The sequence below is a fragment of the Polistes canadensis genome, unplaced genomic scaffold (assembly GCF_001313835.1).
Source record: "Polistes canadensis isolate GaletaPanama2010 unplaced genomic scaffold, ASM131383v1 scaffold_101, whole genome shotgun sequence".
Classification (NCBI taxonomy): Eukaryota; Metazoa; Arthropoda; class Insecta; order Hymenoptera; family Vespidae; genus Polistes; species Polistes canadensis.
In genome coordinates, this window is record NW_014569648.1 from 496427 (window position 1) to 519283 (window position 22857).

At 29.6% G+C, this 22857-nt stretch overlaps 2 protein-coding genes across 14 annotated transcripts in view; both read left to right on the forward strand.

The window, feature by feature from the left end:
• LOC106787460 (sodium-independent sulfate anion transporter) overlaps window positions 1-8826 on the forward strand; it is an 11239-nt gene extending 2413 nt beyond the window's left edge. The window contains exons 2-12 of the mRNA XM_014749815.1: window positions 3251-3300; window positions 3389-3561; window positions 4555-4808; window positions 5341-5542; window positions 6282-6502; window positions 6576-6747; window positions 6908-7075; window positions 7301-7462; window positions 7664-7804; window positions 7930-8075; window positions 8309-8826. Of these exons, the coding sequence (XP_014605301.1) occupies window positions 3390-3561; window positions 4555-4808; window positions 5341-5542; window positions 6282-6502; window positions 6576-6747; window positions 6908-7075; window positions 7301-7462; window positions 7664-7804; window positions 7930-8075; window positions 8309-8683 (2013 nt within the window). The 5' untranslated portion in view covers window positions 3251-3300; window position 3389 and the 3' untranslated portion in view covers window positions 8684-8826. The remainder of the gene's footprint in view (window positions 1-3250; window positions 3301-3388; window positions 3562-4554; window positions 4809-5340; window positions 5543-6281; window positions 6503-6575; window positions 6748-6907; window positions 7076-7300; window positions 7463-7663; window positions 7805-7929; window positions 8076-8308) is intronic.
• A 605-nt stretch (window positions 8827-9431) lies between these two features.
• On the forward strand, window positions 9432-22627 carry LOC106787461. Of its 13 annotated transcripts, none has more exons than XM_014749823.1 (4): window positions 9448-9702; window positions 9832-10013; window positions 14456-15592; window positions 22530-22627. In XM_014749823.1, exons 3-4 carry the CDS (start codon window positions 15256-15258, stop codon window positions 22610-22612), a joined length of 420 nt encoding a protein of 139 aa, XP_014605309.1. In that variant the 5' UTR covers window positions 9448-9702; window positions 9832-10013; window positions 14456-15255; the 3' UTR covers window positions 22613-22627. The 13 variants fall into 13 exon arrangements, with proteins under 13 accessions (XP_014605302.1, XP_014605315.1, XP_014605309.1 ...); XM_014749822.1 differs by having other exon boundaries at window positions 9832-10001; XM_014749817.1 differs by having other exon boundaries at window positions 9832-9957.
• Window positions 22628-22857: the final 230 nt, after the last annotated feature.

Here is a 22857-nt window from a genome sequence, read left to right on the forward strand (position 1 = left end):
ATTATTATATTTTTATTTCTATATTATTACAAATTTAATACGAGTTAATACCAAATTTTGATAACAGTAATGAGATTAGAATTACCTATTTAATTCTAATTATTCTATGCAAAAGTATGTAATAGAATATTAGATACATATATACAAACGTATCACATGATGTGTTTACTAATATATGCTAATAAAAAACTTGATCTGAGGTAATATCAACATATGTTACATCAGTGGAAACACCAGTCTCTTCGGACTAGAAAAATATTTACAATTATTATAAATAAAAGTATATATATAATTTTGATCGTGTGAATAGATATTATGTTTAATGATATTTAATAGTAAATCAATTTTATACCATATAATTTAATAGTATTATATCTGTGTAATCACAATTAACATGTTTGAAATATGGAACTCACTATATAATTGAAAGTCAAGATCGGTGTGAGAGAAAAACAAGTTTTAATAGAATTTATAGATTACAATTGATTATTATCAATTCTTAGTAAAGAATAAAAGATGTAAACAGTAGTAGGTGGCAGAAATATTTACATATGTATAAGAATGATACGTATTTAATGAGTTTACTATACCGATAAAAGTTGAGTTTATTTAAAAACAGGTTTCAGATAATGCGAATATTTTTTTTTTGTAATAATATATATGTACATAAACATTAATCAGTCCATCATGTATCTGCAGTTTTACTAAGCTCGTATTGTGTGGTATATTAAACGTAACATAATAAGTCACAGAAATATACGAACCCGCTTCTACTGTAAATTTTAAATAATTGATATTTACTTGTAATGCAAAGCTTCAAAATTTTTATACACAGAAACTTATATTAGAATTATTCAACTTTCTAATTGATATAAATTTTATTGAAGCGAAAAATTGTATTTTTAGAAAAATATAATTTTACATGAATAAAAAAAAATTGATCTCACAATAATATTCATACCTATACTCAAGATATAATAAAAATACAATTGTTATTTTGGTAAGTAGTACTTGATTTATCTTCTCTTGCATTTTATAATGTTTTTAATATAATTAGGCATATCTTATAAGACCAACTTTTTTTTATCAGTTACGTACAATTTTATCTTCCTTATAATAGAATGCTCTGTAGCAATAAAATATATATCACTTTAAAAAATTAATAATCATAAAAAATATTTTTCCTTTTTATAAAAATTGGAAAAAATTCCATTTTACAAATTGATATAAATTGTTTAAAATTGACAATAGTGTTACGAATATTCCTGTGATTCATTGTATTGTGTTTATTTCAAATATTTAAGGTTCTACCAATGTAACATTGTATAGTATATATACAGGATAACTAAGGTATTTCTGGTCAAACAATATTAGCGTATTTTGTGCACGAAAATAATTATGTATATTAATATATATTGAGTTTATCAAGTAACTATGGTCTTAGAAAATAAAATTGCGTGGTATTGATCTGCGCATAGCAGAGGGATAAAATCTGAAACTTATGAAACCAACCCGTCCCTCACAATGCAGATGTATATCCATTCCTATAACTAGACTTCACGTAACACGGCCATGTACGTGTATATACATTGATGTTTTATATATTCACTATCGCAGTTATAACCGACTTAGTTTGTGCGAACAAGTATCCTATTTCTATCGTTTGATAACCGGCATTCGATACAGGAATCGCGTTAACATCAATTATTGATATTTTCAATAAGTATGACAGTATAATCAGATTCTATGCATTGTTCTTCTCGTGATCATACTATTATAATAATATTTCATATTTATTTTTATCCATTTCTGTGTTGTAATCATTAATTACTGATATTTTTAATATTGAAAAAAATGGGTAATAAATTTGTATATGTCCAATGTAATCGTTCTACTGCATTTTCATTCCTGTATAATTTATATCATCGTTATATCGATTCTTCAAATTCCTACATAAATTCTTCAGAAATTTTTATTTAGATCATTTAATTGGAATTATGGATTTTTCATACATGTATCTACAAATATTTTTCATAAATATATATAATGAGATCGTCCAAAATGGGTTCTGAATGGAGAGCAACAAATTGTTCTCTACAAATCTATAAAAAACAAGATTTACNATATATAATAAATACTGATTTTTCAGATTCCTTAAGAAATTTTTTCTAAATTTATATCTAATTGATACAATTATTGGATTAAGTTCTCGTATCTTAGAATAAATGTTTGATTAATTTCTATTTGATTTATTCAGTTGCTGATATGATTCTTCATATACCTAAAAAAATGTATCATAAATGTATATATAATTGATTTAATCGTTATATTGATTTAATAAATTATTAAACAAATTTTCCATAAATTATTATGCAATTGATATAATCATTACATTGAGTTCTCATATCTCTGCGCAAATTTTTCCTAAATTTTTTATCTTGTTTATCCAGTTGCTGTATTGTTTCTTCGTAAAAAATATTGCATAAATTTCTATATAATTGATGCAATCGTAATATTCATTTTTTTTTTGTAGATTCTTAAAAGAATATTTCGTAAATTTCTATCTGCAATTACTACGCTGATTGGTAATAAAATCCTTAGAAAAATGTTTCATAAATATGTATACAATCGATGTAATTGTATCATTAATCCCAATTAAACTTTTCACTAATTTTTACTTGATTTATGCAAACTTTAAGTTGATTTTTCATATTAAAAAAAATAAAAAAATAAGATATAAACAAATATTATTAATTTTTATCACATAAATAATCTCAATCATATTGAATGAATTTCAATGCATAAGCTTTCACTTAGTTCGTGAAAGTTACACACGTATACGCATAACTCTTAACTTTCCTTAGATTAAATGGAAAAAGAATTTTTCTAGTAAAATATCATTTATCAAGTTACTACTCCCTCAACCCCGCGACCCCTTTAATAACACATAATCACCCATTACTAATCTAAGATATACCTGTATTCATCGTAAACTGGAAAACGATTACATTTGACTATTGATGAAAAGATTTTCTTATGAAAATAATCACAAATATAAATTTAATCGATAATATTTTAATAAATATTAGTGAATATAATAAATATTCATGAAACAGTTTAATTGTAAGATTGGTAATACATTGTACTTCTTTTAATACTAAAAAGCGAATAATAAACCATGACTATAATATTACTACATATAACATAATACGGTTATAAACAAATCAAATGAATTTTATTATATTTACAGGCCTGAACATAGTGATATGCAGATTGTACGTAGTTTTTCCATCTGGAAAGGTATTATTATCAATCAATCCAATCAATCATATATTAGGTCCTAATAATTGCCACTCGATATTAACACTTATTTTCCTTATTGATACAGGATGAAGGAAGGTAACGATATCGACGATCAAAAGACGGGAAACGATAACGGTGCTTACGTACACTGTTCTGAGAAAACGAGCGAAGATAACTTAAACGTTGCTTGTACAAAGGAAGTCATTAAAAATTCGCACAGTATCCATCGCGAGATACAAGGCTCGTCGGACTTTATCTGTAAGTACCTATATATTATATATCTAACTATATAATAGTACATGTTTATGTTATTTTTTCTTCCTTTTTTTTCTCTTTTTTTTTTTAACAATAAAAACTTTCAAAAAAGTTAACCGCGGAAGTGAGAAAACGTTCCTCATGAATCAGTGCAACGCGATTCACGTTGATCGTTTAAAATTAACGTTTTAGCAGTAAAACATAATTTTCATTTCCTCATGCTGCGAGGATGTCACAAAAGTAAGTATCGAAAATGTTATAGATGTATATATATAACAGGATCACGTTCGACCGAGATGACCCGGCATTGAAATCACCGTAAATTACAACAGGCACAAACCGATACATTATTTCTTTTTCTTTTAAACGTTCTTTTTTATAAATTATGATACTTAACCAATTTGAACAATTTTATCTTTCACATCTTTACACATAGGCAATTTTATTTAACTCGAGTACTTAAAATAACTTTTGTTGCTTTTAAAGATAACAGACAATTTTAATAGAGAAATTTGTTCACACACAATTTCAAATATGAAAATATCAATTCGAGTTAAATATACTGTGAATTTGTATTTAAGTAATCTTTTTTAGAGATTTCAAGGTCATCGATATTTTTTATATACAAATAACTTATGTATATAAATTCGTTTATATATAAGGATTGCATCTACTGTACTTATACTATATTTACGTATATGTATAGATATATGCTATTATACTTGTATTAAATATAATATATACAACTATATACAGGGTGTCCCAAAAGTTGCTTTACCGAATAGAAGAATTGAAAATTTTTATTTTGGTAGATATTTGAAATGAAACCATACTGTTTTTACAACGCTAATTGGAGATCCTTATATTGAAATAAAAACAAATCATATTTTAATTTTACTGATAAATCCTTTTATATTAATTTTTTGTTTCGTTTTTCTTTTCTCGGTAAAGTGACTTTTAGGACATTTTGTATATTTTTATTATTATTTATCGCAGTGATCGAAGAGCCAGGGGACAATGGCGCAAAGCGAAAGAATAATTTCTTGGACACGACGTTACGATACGCGAATCGTTGGGTCAAATTCACTTGCACTAAGAAAAAACTTTATAGAAGGTTACCGATTTTAAGTTGGTTGCCACGTTATAACAATCACGATGCACTTGGAGATCTAGTTGCCGGTATTACTGTAGGATTGACTGTTATTCCACAATCACTTGCGTACGCAAATGTAGCTGGGCTACCGACAGAGGTAAACTAAACCATTCTATCGTATAAAAATTATTTATAAATTTATGTTATTTCGTAGTATTTATAAAAGAAAAGTTGCAAAACGTGTTTTACATTAATCGTGTCAATTATTTCTCTCGATATTTTGATTTTTTTATTACTGAATATATTAACCGAGTGGCCCAACAACTATTACTAGCTCTCAGATATCTTTCTTATATTGTAATGTTTTATTTATTTTTATTTAATTTTTTTTCTTTTTATTTGAGGCAATAAAAATTATTTATTCATCCGATATACTTATAAATAATAAACAAAATATATATAAATTAATAGTTAATAAATTATATTTTAATTCGTGCGTGATAAATATTTAAAAAATTTAGATACACGTGAAGGCATTGATTTTCACAATTAATTTATATATTAACTTTTTATTTATATCAAATCAAAAATATATTGCGTCAAGCATCTTAAATTATAGACGTTTCATAATTTTTATCAACGTTTTATCAACGTTTCATAATCATTAATTAAAGTCCGAAATATTACAGTACGGATTGTATGGCAGTTTTTTGGGATGTTTCATCTACATATTCTTTGGTTCCTGTAAAGATGTACCCTTTGGCCCAACTGCTATCCTCTCTCTGTTAACTTATCAATCTGTTGCTCATTTGGATGCACCAGAAAAGCATGCGATATTATTATGCTTTCTAGTCGGTATCGTGGAATTAATAATGGGTATTTTTGGACTTGGTAAGTAATCAAATATTAATTAAATTGATTACTTATATAAATATTATTCTCAGAATTAATTTAAGTTAATAGTTGTTCAAACATAGATCCTATACTAATTTATAGTTAAATATGAAATGTCAATATGAAGATTAATATTAAAATAAATTGTTTTTTCGTTATACTGTTAAAAAAAAATGAAACTTTAAATCAATCAAATTTACGAGTTTCATAAACTTTTTAAATAAAATGTATTCGTAAAAGATGCATAACATTAAAAATATTAATACATTATTATTTATTTAGCATAGGAAGATAATATTTTTATAGACAAAAAAATTTTTTAAAAATTTAAATTTCAGTAAGCAAAATTAGTATATCTTGTTAACATGACAGAGATTAAATTAGTATTAAATTTCAATTAATATGACTACAATCATTTCCTGATTCCTGGGAGCCCCACACTATCAATGAAATATATTTATTTTTTTTCTAAAGACATTTCTTTCTGTACAATAACAGAATTATCTTTCTATATTAATAAATATATAATAATATTATTACATTATATAATAATATTATTAACACAAAAAATACGATAAAATATGAACAAAAAAATTTGTTTCACTTTTTCATTAAAATTCAAAGAAACTTGTTCCCCAAGCCAATATTTTAATAGGTCAATAAACAGTAGTTCTTGCTTAATTATGGCACACTACGTTATAGTTACTTAAAAATGACAAACTACTTTCATTTTTAGGATTTTTAATCGACTTCGTATCCGGCCCGGTTAGTTCTGGATTTACATCAGCAATAGCACTAATAATCGTTACGTCACAAATAAAAGATATCCTCGCAATATCTGCCAAAGGATCTACATTTTTACAAATGTGGAGAAGCATTGCTGAATGCTTTTACCAATCTTCGATATGGGATGCTGTACTTGGTATATGCTGCATAGTTATCCTATTAATACTCAGGGTAAGAACGACAAACTTCGAACAATTTTCTATCATGAATATTAACGATTTTATTTTTTTTTTTATTAAATTAGATGGTCTCTTCCTTCACAATCGGTCCTGACGATCAAGAACTTCGTACAAAAAAGCAAAAAGTTATAAATAAGCTTATATGGTTGACTTGTATCTCAAGGAACGCACTTCTCGTTATAGTTTGTGGTTTGTTAGGATATTGTTTTAGCGAACATGCACCATTTCAATTGATCGGTAAGATCACGAAATATTGGATTACCTATAAACTTTGTACCAAATTAATATTTCTATGAGATTTTTTTCTAAATTGGCACAAACTTTACGAGCAACCCAATATCATATAGATCAATCAATTGTAAAAGAAACTAATTAATTTTTGTTTGTTAATAAATAGGTTACATACCAGGAGGTATGCCTAATATACAGTCACCTCCATTTGGATATATAAAAGATGAAAATACTACAGTTTCGTTCATTGATATGTGTACGAATTTAGGAAGTGGAATTATCGTTCTTCCGCTTATTTCGTTGATGGAGGACGTGGCTATCTTCAAAGCATTTTGTAAGAATAAATCTTCATATTAAACAAAAATATATTCTATACTAATTCAACTGGTTGTTCAGAAAAGTATTATGTAACCAAAAAAATTGTTGCCGTTTTAATGGATAGAGGTAAATGATATACACACCTACGAATGACAAGAACTTTTTTGGTTACCGAAAATTTATATAATTAATAGTCCATTGGCTAGTATTAAGATTAAAATTTTGCTGTTTGTAATTTTAGCGCAAGGAAAGTCAGTTGATGCCACACAAGAATTGATAGCGATCGGTTTAGCGAACGTTGGTAATTCCTTTGTACAGGCTTTTCCAGGCACTGGATCTCTTAGCAGAAGTGCTGTATATCACGCTTCTGGAGTGAGAACACCAATGGGTGGTCTATATGCAGGTACATTACTTAAATACTTACCGGGTTATTCACTCATTATCAGAGTAAAAAAACTTAAATTACTTGTAAGTTGTATATAATATAAAAAAATATTTTGAACAAGTAATTAAGATGGTACATAAGTAAATCACTCTTAGGATTCATATCTATTGATAAAACTTTACGCATAGAAAATTTTAATACATGTTTTTTCTTTGATAGGAATATTAGTTATGTTGGCTCTATTTTTCCTTACCCCCTACTTCAGTTTTATACCAAGAGCTAGCTTAGCAGCAATCATCATATCCGCTGTTGTGTTCATGGTTGAAGTAAAAGTCATTAAACCGATGTGGAGAACCAAAAGTAAGAATCAAGTTATTAACAAACATAGAAATATAAATAAAATTCATTTAAGTCTACCTCAATTAGAATTATAAATAAAAGTGGTTGAATATAAACAAAGTTTATAATAACTATATCTTTTTCAGAGTCTGATCTAATCCCTGGAATAGGAACTTTTGTTGCCTGTTTGGTACTGCAACTTGAAATTGGAATTCTTTGCGGAATTGGTATGAACGTAGTGTTCATCCTATACCACGCAGCCAGACCAAAAATATCTGTTGAGAAATTAACTGTAAATATATCTTTTGTATACTGTATGAAATATATATTAATTTTTATTTACCATGATAATAAATTAAACTATTACAAATTAATAATTTAATTAAATGATAAAACTATATTGAAACATTCAAGATTATATTATACGTTCTTATAAATAATTTTATAGTGCTTTGTCATATGTATCTAAATATATATACACAAAAATGTGTGTACAAGTATTTATACATATATTCTTCATTTCAGACGCATTGCGAAATTGAATACCTGATGTTAACACCGGACCGTTGTTTAATCTTCCCTTCAGTGGATTATGTGCGAAACTTAGTAACTAAATATAGTCGTAGAACGGAGAACATAGAAACACCAGTTGTGATAGATTGTTCGCATATTTATGGAGCAGACTTTACAGCTGCTACAGTGGTAGAAAGTCTGACCAAAGATTTCGCAATTAGAGGCCAACCACTTTTCTTCTACAATCTAAAGCCTTCTGTTTATGCTGTGTTTGAGGGCATCGCGCCTACAAATTTTGTCGTTTATTATGCTCAAGAAGCATTGGACGATTTACTCAAAGAAAGAGGCTATCTTAATCACATTAAGCGAGTTTCATTATCGGCATAAGTTTTAATCTGTGTGTCTTCAAGGAACTGTGTTTATCACTTAGCAGTGTTCCATCTGACAAGGCAAAATAATGTTGATGAATCGGTTATCACAATGACATGGTACAATTAAATAAACTAAATAATTATAAATCTATGGGTAGTTAAAAGAGTCTTTCTACTGTTCATTTCTTTTCCTTCAACATATGTATGTACATGTAATTCATAAGTGTATCATGAATACAAAGCAAAACTTTGATTTTCTTAAATCTACACATTTTTCTAACCTATACACAATACACAATCATTTTTTTCGTTCTATATATATACTTAATCAATTTTAATATTTATTAATAAAAATACTTTACTTATCTTGAATAACAATTCCTGTGCATATTCATTTTACCAGACCTATAGTTTAATATGACAAATAAATAATAGTACTAAATTCCAAACAATGTACAATAGCCAATCGCTTTATTGGTTCTTTCTCGCTGCGACCACAGCGCTGCACGTCATCGTCCAATGAAACGCGTATAGCCGGAACGTGTCACGTGACCCATAACTGTTGCATTTACGAACACGAATCGCATCACGAGCCAATCCGAGTTCGCCCGAAGAGTTCAGAAACGAACGAACTCGTGCAGTAACATATTATCCGAGGAACGGGTTAAAAAAAAAAAGTGTTGGAAAGGAAAGGAGTGAAGAAAGGGTTGTGCAAGTGGTGCCATCTGATGAGAGATTAAAGAGTAGTAGGAGCGAAGCGATATGTAAAAGGTAATTCTGCTCGCCATATTTGTTATTATCGTCAATGGGGTAGGCTAGCTGGCGGAGTTTCGGAGGTGCGGTGTGCGGTGCGTAATGTTTGGATGTTCGTAAGATTAGAAAGGCTTCTAGCGGGCTAAGATATTCGGCCGTTGAGTTAACTTGCGAACAAATAATCCTGTATTCACGGTATAAGAGAAGCGGTCTCTTATATAAAACTGCTAGGTCCACGGAGGCTCAGCTGCTTATTCAGTAGTGTCGAGTGCGCGTTATTCTGTATGTGTATGCATGCCTAACTATCTATATATATATATATATATATATATATATATATATATGTAAGTATGTATGTATATATGTTTCATTTATGTATGCATGTATGTATGATAAACGTTGTGTGGATAGCACCGTGTACCTGATTTTATGCCGCTTGCATTCTTGACAGTGGAGCTGAAATTACCAGTGTGTTGTTATTGTTGTTATCGTTGACATTGACGATAATTGTGATGGTGTAGTGATAGTATTAAAAAGGTAATGCAACTATACAGATGCTAATGGTTAAAGGTGGTCTTAAGGTAATGAAGAAGGTGAAAACCGCTTCTACTCTCGCTGGTGTTTGCTGCACTTGTCATTGGTGATAGTAGTAGTAGAGTAGTGATGGTGGTGTGGTGAGATAAATGCAGCAGTAAGATTAGTAGTATAGTATAGTAGTAGCCATTGGTAGCAGCGTGATGACGATTGTGTACAGAGAAGTAGGAGGGTTTAAAAAATAGGAAAAATATCATTACCAACCATTGTCAGGGTTATTTTGGATATTGCTGAAGATAGGTTAGGGGTGGGTATGTACACATATTGGCAGAGAGGGAACGAGAAATGTGAATAAAAAATGTTTAGACAATACGTACGAGAAAAGATAGATGATTATAAATCGAGTGTGTAGAACGCTTGTGTATATCCCGTTTAGTTGTGTTGTGTGCGCGTTCGTGATATTATAAGAAGGATAAGAAGAGTAAGTGAGTGAAAGAGAGAGGGGTTGCTCTCCTGCACGGGGTCGGGGTCGTCGCACGTTCTTGACGCTTGTCTGTCGACCCGCCAAGGTCTTTGTGTTCCGTTTCTTCGGACTTCGGGGATTCGCTTCGCCAAGATATTTTTATTTTCCTTACTGCTGTCCCTTTTATTTATTCTCCTTTCCTAAGGAAAAAAAACAACTGAATAAGTAAATAAATAGCAAGCAAAACATCGCTGTTTATTTACATCTATTCTTTATTTCCTTTTTTTTGTTTTTTTTTTCGTAGACAGCTTTTTTTATAATCTTCTTTTGTTTTCCTATCGCGACGTATGCAATAAATTTGTCGTTCGTAAATCAAATCACAATTTATTTATTTATACAATGATTAACGTGTAATATTATCATATTACGCTTATAGTTCGTTCGATTTGAAATCGATCGTAAGGATTTAAATCGATTTCCGTGTGTTTCTCTTTCGAAGGAAAAAATAAAAATTGTTGAGTCCCTTACGGGACTCTGGGAACATCGAAAACAAAGAGAAAGAAAGAGCGAGAGAGAGAGAATGAGAAAACGCGCGCGGCAACCAAATAGAAAAAGAGAAAAGGAGAATGAGCGAGAGGGAAAGAGGGAGAGGGAAAGACAAGAAAAAGTCGATACGCGTATTTACAGAGAACAAGCTTGCCTGCCATTTTATATTGCACGTGAGCTCGAACTTCTGCCGCGCTTACGATTCGATCTGTCAAAACTAATCTTTCATTTTGAAAACGTTCTGGCATTTTGCTTTCTTTTTTCCGAACTGTCGAGAAGATTAACCTCTACGTCATATCTTCGTGTATTTATTATTTTACCTGGAAACCAAGTTAGGAAGATTTTATCGTAGGTAAAATTTCTTTTATTTATTTATTTATTTATTTCTCTTAAATCGTTTTAACCTGTAAAACAAAATCGTTTGAAAAATCGATACTTTTATTTCGATATATTTCGGATATATCGAGATAACTCTTTAGAATTGTCGAGATCATCTTGAATACTTGAATAATTTGTTGTATTATAAACCGTTTGATTCGTCAAGAAAATTATTGAAAGAACTGAAATTTTAACTTCAATATTCAAAATTTATAAATATCCATTCTTCGAAGTTGTTGACGTCATATTATTTTAATACTCGACTAAATTTGTATCTGCAACTCGGTTTAAAGGCTGCAAACTAAATTGTTGAATGAATCGATATTAAGCTTATATCGATTATCATTCTTTGAATTTGTGACAACATATTATTTAAATTTTTATATTATTTCATATCACCAGTCGTTTCAATCGGAAACACAAAATTGTTGGAAAAATAAAAAAAATACTTCTATTTCGATATAAATATTCATTTTTCGAGATTGTTGACGATATTTTTAAAAACTCTTGTTTATTCATATTACAAGTCATTTTATTCTAGAATATAAAATAGGAGAAAAAGTCAAAACTTTCGCTTCAATAGTCGCGATCGTTATTTGATGGTACGTCAATATTCCGTTTTCAAAATTATTCATATTGTTTTATTTAAATACTAAGCTAAATTTGTTTTACAAGTTATTAACGTATAAAAATAAATATCTACAATATCCTTTTACAAAAATATTTAAATAATTCACTATGTATAACCTATAGATATAGAATAGTAGAAATCCACGCTTTCACTTCTATATTCGCAATCGTAATTTCGTATTATATCGGTAGATATTTTTTGAAATTGTTGACGTCATTTTATCTAAAAACTTGAATTTCGTGTCAAGAGTTATTATAATCTATAACAATAAAATCGTTACAAAAATCATTTCAATTTAGAAATTTTAGATTTAACGATATCAATTCTTTGAAGTTGTGATGTTATCTTATTTAGAAACTCGAATAAATTTGTATTACAGTAATTAAGACCCAAAACATAAAATGATAGAAAAAATCGATACTTCAAATTCAATATCTGGACTATGTAACTATTCATTTTTTCGAAGTTATTATCGATATATTAAAAATTCTACTAGGTTCGTTTTATGAGTCTCTATAACTGAAAAAATAAAATTGTAAGAAAAATCGATACTTTCACTTCGTTATTTAATCTATATCTCGACTAACATAACATAAGTTTATATTTTCTAATTACCAATTCTAAAAAATTCAGGATTAGTATTTAATTAAGAATAATATTAATAAAAAAAAATTAATAATAAAAATTAATTTATTGAACATTATATTCAGGTGATGTTTTAAAAGATATAAATAAAATAGTTTCGCGAATATTATTTGCAAAAATCCACAATAAAACGTTAAAATATTTCTTTACTTGTTATTCCTTATGTATATTATGCACCATTGATATTAAAAGAAGTTTTAAAAAAATTTATAAGTAATATCATCGGGTTGCAATATTTTATAAGGAAGGAAAACATACCATAATCGATATTACCTAAATATATTTTCTAGTAGAATAATATGCTGCTGGACCAGGATTAGAACTCGAACCTTGCTTTTCAAGAGACTGCTTTGAACTACCGAGCTATTCTTTCTTTCGCTCAACCTGTTTACGAATGTGTACATGAATACTTATTTCTTAAAAATGCACGTGCTCGCACTTTTCTCTCCCCTTTTTCTTTTTCTTCTCATCTCATTTCGTTTTTTTTTGTGTATGTACATTAGGACTCCCGTATAACACCAAATATACATTCCGCATTCTATGAATGTTGTGTTAGGTCAAATTCAAAGGGCAAAAAGGCAAAAAAGGAATTTTTTTCATGTTACAGATGATTATTTTTAAATAATTTCATTGTGTTATATGGAAAGGCTATTTGTAGTGCAGTTTTTAGTTCGTGTTATATGGGGTCCTACTGTATATCGAATTTACATGTCATTTTTGGAGAATTGGTAGATTTTATTGCTTTTATTTATTATAAGAATATGCAGATCTATGGTAAATGGTAAAATTGGTTAAATCATGCAGCAACGATATATATATCCAGAAAATTTGTAACTATTACGTAATTAGTTACTTACATCGGGTCTTCGATTTAAATCTAATTAAAATTTGCACGCAGTCGTACTCGTACGTATTCTACAATACTATATGTGCATGCATGAATACATACATACATACATACATACATACATATGTTCATATATATTGGGTTGCCTGGAAAGTTTGTGCAGATTTAAAAATACAATTCAAAGGCAACACTTTTATTTCTATACGCTACCAGCCAAAATTATTTTACCACGTAGAAAAATTCCAAAATTCTTAGAATAAATAAAGAAAAATAATAAATTACCAGTTGTTTATATTCGTAGCAAAATTATAAAAATACGTCGATTTTGTTAAAAACAACTTGCGATTAAATTGTAAAAAAAAAACTAATGCCATGCTAGCTTCATCAAAATTGCTATCTTTTGTTTTTAGTATTGCCTTAAATTTTACATTGTTGGTATCCTAAATAACAACTTCTACAATCTTGTGGAAAAGTAATTTGTTTTAAGAATTAAAAACTGAATTATAGACGGGATCAAAAAAATATGTAATAATAAATATATTGAAAATGCGGTATGCATAAAATGAAGTTTATGTTGATGCCCAAAACATTCAGATTGAACGTAATTATTCATTTTCTGAAACATACTATTCATTTCTTTTACAAATAATTATTAATTATAAGAAAAATTAAATAAAATTATTCATTTAATCTAATTTCAGATCATTTTGTAAGATAGTCAAATAATTTTGACCGGTAGTCTATATATTATAGGATTCGTGATAAAAAATTGAACGGTTGGACCAGGATTCGATTCGTAGAACATTGTTTTTCAAATTGTTATATAAAGTTTTAATTTAACAAATGAACTAAACAAATATTGTCCATTAGCAAGAATTATCCTTCCTACTGTCGAATGAATATCAACAATAACAGTTTGAAAAACATCTTTTTTTTTCTTCTGTAAAAGTGTATAAGTATATATATGTGTTTGTGTCTTTTGATAAAATAGAACGAGAGAGCAAGAGAGAAACGGAACGGTTGGAAAGGAACTGAGTTTGGAATAAGAAGAATAAGAAGAATAAGAATAAGAAGCACGGGGAACGCTCGTTGGTAAGAAGTGTTAAACGTTGAGACGAAGAGGAGATTATTAAGAAAAGGCAATTTAGTGGTTTGTGGAGACTGGAGAATTGTGGATGTGAAAAGGAGCGTCGCCGGTGGCGGAAAAAGTTGGTAGAGGCTGGCGGAGAAGGTGGACGAAGACGAGGAAGAGGAGGAGGTGGAGGCGGCGGCGGTGGTGGTGGTCGGAGTTTCAGTGGTGGAGACCGAGGAAAAAAAGGTGAAAAAAAAGAAGAAGAACAGAAGGAAAAGAAGAAAGACGTGGGACAGCGGAGGAGGAGGTGGTGTTAGTGGTGACGACTGTGGTGATTGTTTTAAGGGTTCGTATCGGAAGCGCGCTCGTAGTATCGCGTGTGCCGATTCGTACCAGAATTAAAACTGGCGGGCAATCTGGCTCGATCTCCGGTGCCGGTGGGTGCTGGGGGAGGTGGTGTTGGTGGTAGTAGTAGTAGTGGTAGTAGTGGAAGAGGTGCTGAAAGAGCAGAAGAGGAAGGAGGAAGTGGCGGAGGTTCTGGGGGTGGAGCCGGTGGAGGCTTCACTGGACGAAGTGGTACCGGACCCGGAACTGGAAATATCATTCCTAGAGGAGGATCAACAACAACAACAACAACAGGAGAAAACACTTCCGGAAATGGAATTCAGGCAAATGCGAGTCAAGCGAGCGGAGGTAATGCCAGCGGCGGCGGAGGAGCTATGGCAAATGGAAATGCTTCCGCGGTTCCATCCACGGGAAATCCTACGGGTCCATCAACAACTAATGTTCCCGCGGGAAATTCTACGGGTCAATCAACGACGGCTAATACTACCACGACTACTTCGTCAGGAACTGCTGGAGCAGTCGATCAAGGTGCATCTAGCGGACAAATTTTGGACTGGGAGGATGTTGATCGTTTCTCCTTCGAGGATTCCGATCATTTCGAAGAAGATTCCCTTTGTAGTTGGAGCAGTGAGCCCGAATCACTTTGTAACAATTGGCGAGGATGGCGTCGACCCACGGCTGGATTTACTACCATTAAAAAGTCGTCAGAAGGTGAGTTATTTTTTACATTTCTTTCTCAATTCATCAATTATATTGGCATATACAGGGATGAAGGAATCATGAATGTGATCAATGAAACCTTCAGTTTCTATTAATTAATTATAAGACCGAATTGGAAATGAACCGATTGAATGAAGAAGAGAATCGGAAATATGGAAAAATCGAAGTCTTGATAAAGGATAGTGGTATCCAGTAAGGAAGACAGGATGGTTGAGGTCGAGCTTATGGGTCGATGCTGCGCCCAGTTGTTCGATTCTTGTAAGAACGAAAGGCACTGGTGTATGCATGTGCGCGCATTTACAGGGGCACATTGGTATTCGTTTAAATTCTACATGTAAACTGAGAAATTTAGAGGAACCTCTCTATACCTTTAAATTACGATATCTCTTCCATCGAAACTTCGTCGGCTAGCAAGCTAGCTAGCTAGCAAGTAAGTTGGTCGTTTGCCTGTTCATGCTACTAAATACGTCTAGGCTAATGAGAAGCTTCCGAAAGTTGTGGTTTCTCCAAAGCACCTTATTACGTATCGCAGTATTAAGCCCTTCAATATCGAGTCGTAAATTTAATTAACTTAAATGATCATTAACACTGAGACGTTACGTATATTGAACAATCTCATTCCCGAATCCATGAATTATCGTTCTAATCTCCATTTATTTTACTTAAAAGAGAGAGCTTTTTTACCAAAGAAAATATACCTTCTCTTATTTTTATTACAATTTCTTAGAAAAGGGTTGAATTATTTAGGATTTAATCGTAGATTTTTGATTTTATTTTATTCTTTTTATTTGTTTATTTATCAAAATTTATTTATTACTGTTGTATAAGCTCAAAAAATGACTATTTTCAAAAGCTTAACAATAAGCTTTGTTTTAACTATTTTTTTTTTTTAATATTTAGGAAAATGACAGAGTGAAAAGAATTAAAACCCTATTGACTAAAGTTGAATTAATGAAATTTGGGTTTTAATTAGTTATTCAGAAAAATAGTAGTGTGAAGAGAAAACATTGATTGGTTTGACACGGTGAAAGAAGAATATACAATTTGATTGATGTTTAAAAGCGTTAGTTCGTAGATTGATTGTAAAATAGGACTACCAACGTCACTAATAGCGTGGTAACGCTGCTGTATCTTACAGTCACGCACGTCTATCTGTCAATAATAGAAATTAATTTCTAATTATCTTATTAACGTCATCGATCTCGTTTCTATGGCGTTGAGCACCATGGAGCTTGATCGTCATCTTATATATGACTACCAAACTTTTATTATTTTTCAGATTTTCGTTTAATTGAAAAAAAATGGTAAAATTGAGCTGTTCGTTCTTTCAAACTAATCGCTTATTCGCCAATACCATTGTTTACATATCAAACAATTTCTAAATTTAATAAAGCAATAAGAAAACTGTAATTTAAATTAGCAAAAATTAAATATTATAACGTAATGAAAGTATACAATGAGATGAGTCAAAGAATAGTGAACGGGAGAAAGTAACTTGAGTAGAAGCTGTGTGTCCCTTGAAATGAAGGTTAGTGACCCTTTCTCTCTGGGTAATTGCGCCACAGGGTAAGATAATGGGTGGGTAGGCAGGTAAGTTGCTAGATATCGCTATCTGACCCATGTACTTCCCAGAAAATGCACATAAACGTTCTCGTGCCAAGGACGAAAGTGCATTTACGTGTATATACAATAGTTGTCCATAGTCATGTTAAGTTTAAATGTAGCTTGGTGACTTCATTCGAATAGAATAGAAAAGTAATGCTCTTCCTAGCCTCTCTCTCTTCTTTTCCTTTTGTTTTTCCCCTTAATTTTCTTATATCCTCTGATTCAACAAATGCAAGCTGAATAATAAAGATTAGCATCAAGATTAGCGTTGATGAATAATCGTTATATTAAACTAACAATGACGTTTTATTTTTATTATGGATATATATAGATATCTTAAAAATATTTTTTCACGAACGAACATTATTTTATAGAAAATGAATAAAGATTTCCTCTCAACTTTCTATCCTTTTCTTTTTTTTCTTTTTTTTTTTTTTCTTCTTAGTGACTACGCTACCACGTAATAAAGAATAAATTTACTTTATTTATTAACTTGTATTTCAGGATATTTATTTAAAATCTAGGCATTATCTCAAATGAAAATTCTTATGTAGAAATTGCATGTTGGGAAGAATTTACATGTACATAGATATTATAGTTGATAAAGTGCTGGTGTGACGTCGTTATACTGGCTTTCAACGAAACACATAGAAAGCGTTCATGACGTTGGTAATTAAAAGCAAGCGACATATTTATATAAATATGTATATATATGTATAGGTTAGACCGTAACGACTTTGCCAAGTTGCTACATCGTTTTTCAACTCGCATAATATTATACGCGCTGGCCATGGTTCTTTTGATGTCATAGTTTTTTCCCGAAATGGTCTGATCCAGAGATACCAGCAGGCGCTTTATGACTCACATGCGAAAACTTAATACCATACAATACCAATTTTTCTGATTCTGTAAGAACAGCAAGGTTAATACGACTGTAGAATCTTTTTTTCTTACTTTTATTCGTATAATAATTGCAATATTATCATAATTATATGTTCTCACGTTTATAAATGTAGTTTTTTAAATTTAATTAAAAATTAAATTATTTACATCTGTTAATAAATTAATCTTTAACACTTCAGCCTATGAAACTTGCTTTCAAGGACTAATTATCATTTTCGTTTTATTTATTTTTTTTTTTTTTTTTTTTTTTTAAAAAAAAAAAAAAGAAAACAAAAAGAGGAATTTTTAGCTACAACCAATAACTTATAACTATCATGGAATAGTTAAATGAATAATTAAAAAGGAAAGTGAATCATATTCTGAAAGAACAAATATCTTACGAATAGAGAACACTACATTAAAATTCTCGAGAGTGATTAATATGTATTCCGCAAAAGCGGAAGTAAAAGTTCCTGACAAAGATAGAAAGTGATAACGGCAATTTGAAGAAATCATGGGAGAAGAAAAAAGAAGGAGTAATGGAGGAAGAGTGCAAAAGAAACAATTTCGAAGCACGTACTTTTTATTTAATTTTTACATATCCACCGACTGCATCGTAGAGAAAATTTAAATGAATTATAATAAAAAATCTTTATCATATATATTTGCCGTAATTAAACTTTGATTATCTCGACGAGATCATTAGAAAATTAATCTTTGGTCAAATATATATATATATATATATATAAATTCAACGATAATTAAAAACGTTCTGACGTTCTTTGCCACGTGTACTGTTTACAGTACATGTTGAAACTCATTATTTCTACGTTAATTTAATGGACCATATGGTTAACCTAAAGTCAATCATATTATAATATCCAAATATTTGTGATTTCTGAATGAGCAGGTCATCAAACATATAAATCCAAACATTACAGTGAAATTCGGGTTGTAAGTTTCTTTATCGGATGGAATATGAATGATTGAAGAATCTATACATGACTACCATGAAAATTAAATATACCCTGTTTTGTAAAAATCGTTTCTTTTGTCTATTCTTGATGTGAAAAAATTGATCCTTTCCATGTAGAATATATTCACGCAGTTATACTGGCCAGTAAACCTTTATACACTACAATGTGTGATTTTAAAGTTACATAGCATTCTAAAGAATTGCATTCAATATTTTTTTCTTGAAATAATACGTTTTCACTTAGGTATTGTATACGATTCCATCATACGAAACGAGTTATTTTTTCAACGTTATAGAATATATAACATATGGTAAAGAAAACACATAATGGTGAAAGTGTAACATATGGCTTTGTGAATAAGTGTTAAAAATATAATATATAATTTTCTGTTACGTTGTTTTTCTCTTTTTATTACATTACTTTTCTTTTTAACGTATCTTCTGTGAACGAGTATAATTATTTTAATAACTCTATTTTTGCAAGGGTAATTTTTTTCTTTTCTTTATGTAAAAACAACAAATTATAAAAATGAATTTAGCGTCGACCAGAAACCCAATCCGGATATTTTCCATGGCTGACGAGTATTTTATTTCTGAATCATTAATGCTGTGTTTAGAAAAATAGTAGTATAAAAATATTTATTACTATTATAAACATTTATATAATTTAAAATTTGTAAAGATTCCTTGATACTTTTCGTTTTGTTTCTTTCGAAGATTTAAAAAAATATTCAAAGATGTTTCAGTTTGGCGAGCACAATCATTCGTAAGAAATTAAAAATAGAAAGAATCTGTGAGGACAAACAGCTAGTCTGAAGCAGTTAACGTTAGTCTGTTTCGCCGTTTCTTTCTCTTTGTTGCATCGGAACCACAAAAGTGCAACGTCCGACCTTGAACCATAGTCATCGCATGAAGTTAACGCTCGATTCTTTTTATCTCTTTTCCTTTACGCGTTAAAACGCGATCGTGCTGGGATTATGTTTGCTAATCAACGAATCGACGAGATTAGGCTTATAGAATAAATACAGTTTCGATTTTTAACAACTTTTTTTTTTCTTACTCGACGATTCGGTTCGCAATAATTTTGCAAATTTTTTCCACTACTTTTCTTTTTTTAACCATAGTAAAAAATATAGATTTTAATTAGCATCATTGTTAAATTCGTTAATTGAGATTTTACCTGTTATGTTTCGGGTTTACAAAATGATATCAATTCAGAAATAAGAGACAATAGTCAATGTTTAACGTAACTTCTTTATGTATTATATTAATATTATAAACAAGCTCCATCTTATGAAACTATTACGTCGTGGTAGAACAAATTTACAATAAATGAAAGTTATTGAAATAGGGAATTTGGTGTAGGATTTCTGAAAGTTAGAGAAGAAATCTTAGAGCTTACTTTGTTAATCATGCAACCCCAACGGAAAGCATATCGAGTCTTGCTAACTTCGTTAATTAAAACTTGAACTTTTTTTCTACTTTCTTTCTTTTTTTTTCTGTAAAATTAATTATCTTCTAACGTCGATAAATAATAACATTATTAATGTTTATGATGTTTTTCCAATTATATTTTGTGAACGCCCACTGTATTCGAACAAAGTCAATTTTGTTAGACTTATTGATTTCCTATCTTTTTTCGTTGTTTTTTTTCTCTCCGGTAACAAACGAATTAAACGAATTCTCGTCGATGACGTTGCAATTGAGTATAAAGAAAAAAGAATGACGATGCATTACGCATGACGATGATTCGAATATTCCGTTCATCGTACTGATGACAAATCACTTCGACTTCGTGTTAAATGCATCCTCTTGTAGTCATACTTTTTTTTCCTTCACATACATATTTAAACATTAGCAGGTGCTTGTTCTCATGCAGCTTGGCTTATAATATACTTCGATTAAGCAAAAATATATTTGTAGTAAATATTTTATCATAAAAAAGAATGTTTAATACTACATTTCATTAGTTTTAGGCGATACACACTGAAGAGGAAAATTAAACCAATGATCAAAAGTTTTTTATATAAATTTTTATTTAATATCACGAGTAAAGTAAGATCCATTATCAATTTTAAACAATAATTCAATTCTTAATTGTATGATATTTAGTTTAATTGAAAACTATTATTTATTATACGTACAGATGTTCTCTAATATAATAACATTTGATTATGTAAGCTTGACCAAAATAAAACAATACACCCTTAACGTTCTTATACTCGTTGGCCATGTGTTACTCTTTACAATGCCAATATTCTTTCACGCAACAAGTTAATACAAAAGCATTGAAACTATATGGCTACCAACTCGAAATATTTTACGTTGCCAAATTCCCAACTAATCTTTTATTTCTTTTTCTTTTCTTTTTTCAATATCCAATCATTAAAATAAACATATCGATAATATTTTATATGGTTTAAGCTAACGTGAATAATTTTCTTCAATTTGATTTTAATTTATTTCTAACACACAGAAAATTTAACAGAAATTTAACTCATAAAATTTAACAGAATTTAAACTTTTGAAAATTATTTAGAATGACAAAATTTTTAATATGAACGTATTATATATTTAAATATTAAACTATGTTGATTTTTAATATGCCAATTGGATCGTGAAAATGTTTGATGATATAATTATCTTTGTCAAACAAAGGACTTTGTTCTTTATGTGCATTATATACGGCAATATTTTGAAGTTGCAGTAAAATATTGATACAGGATATATAATGATATCTTATTTTTAATACTTACCCTATAAATAACAGCCATAAATATATCTTGTTGTATCTTATAAGGGAAGGTCCCCCAGGTGTTCTACCATTTTCAATTCAGAACCCATACACGAATGATACAGGTGATACCAATAATATATTCTCAAAGTTACAGCCCCTATCTTTGCGTTTAAAAGAATGCCGGTGTGTGTGTGGACTGAACATATTTTTAATTAAATAAAAAGGCTTTGAACGAACGAAATGACTCGTAAAAATAATGAAACAAACTTTAATGTAATTTTTATACAAGATAGCTTTAAAGTGTTTAATCAATTTTTCGATGAATATACAAATAACACACTTTTATATATTCTTCATACTTTAACGTAAAAATATTATAACTGTGTAAAAAGTATAATACATAATATATCTATGTGTATATATGGAATTGTTAATAACAATTTTATCTCTTTCTTTTTCTTTTCTATTTTTCTATTGATAATTTGTTTTAAAAATTTGTTTCTTTTAATCATAATAAAAATTTACTTAAAATGCAATCGATGTTTCAATATATATTTTTATTTTTGTCTTGATCGTTATAAAAATAGCATAGAAAATTTGTTTGAATTAACTGTAACGAATAGATAAATTCACCACCACCGTTAAATAAAGCGAGAATGAAGAAGAAGCAATATCGTAAGGATTCGACCGTACGTTTCTGTGTGAGGTTCACGGCCATTTCCTTTCAGGGACCATGGATCGATGCTGCAACGAGTTTCAGGAAGACGACTATACTACTCGAGAACGTGCTCGTGATCATCCTTCACCGTGACTCATTCTTCCTTTCGTAGAAAGGAAAAAGAACCTTACAATTAATATGTCATAAAACACATACACACACATAAAAAATCTAAATATATATATATACACATATTTTTATACATAGTTTTTTCATTCGTATTTTGTATTACAACGAATAGAAATTTTCAATTGCAATGGTATTATTAAATTTTTTCCTAATGTCGAAAAGTTCGTAGTTTGAAATGAATCGGAAAGTAGATTTCTGATAACAAATGT

What these genes read in the sequence shown, in the direction of transcription:
- LOC106787461 (XM_014749816.1), top strand. Translation starts at nt 15,256, where the DNA reads ATGGCAAATGGAAATGCTTCCGCGGTTCCATCCACGGGAAATCCTACG. An exon ending in CATTAAAAAGTCGTCAGAAG is followed by an intron (nt 15,593 to 22,529) that starts GTGAGTTATTTT and finishes ATTTCCTTTCAG; the next exon opens with GGACCATGGATCGATGCTGC.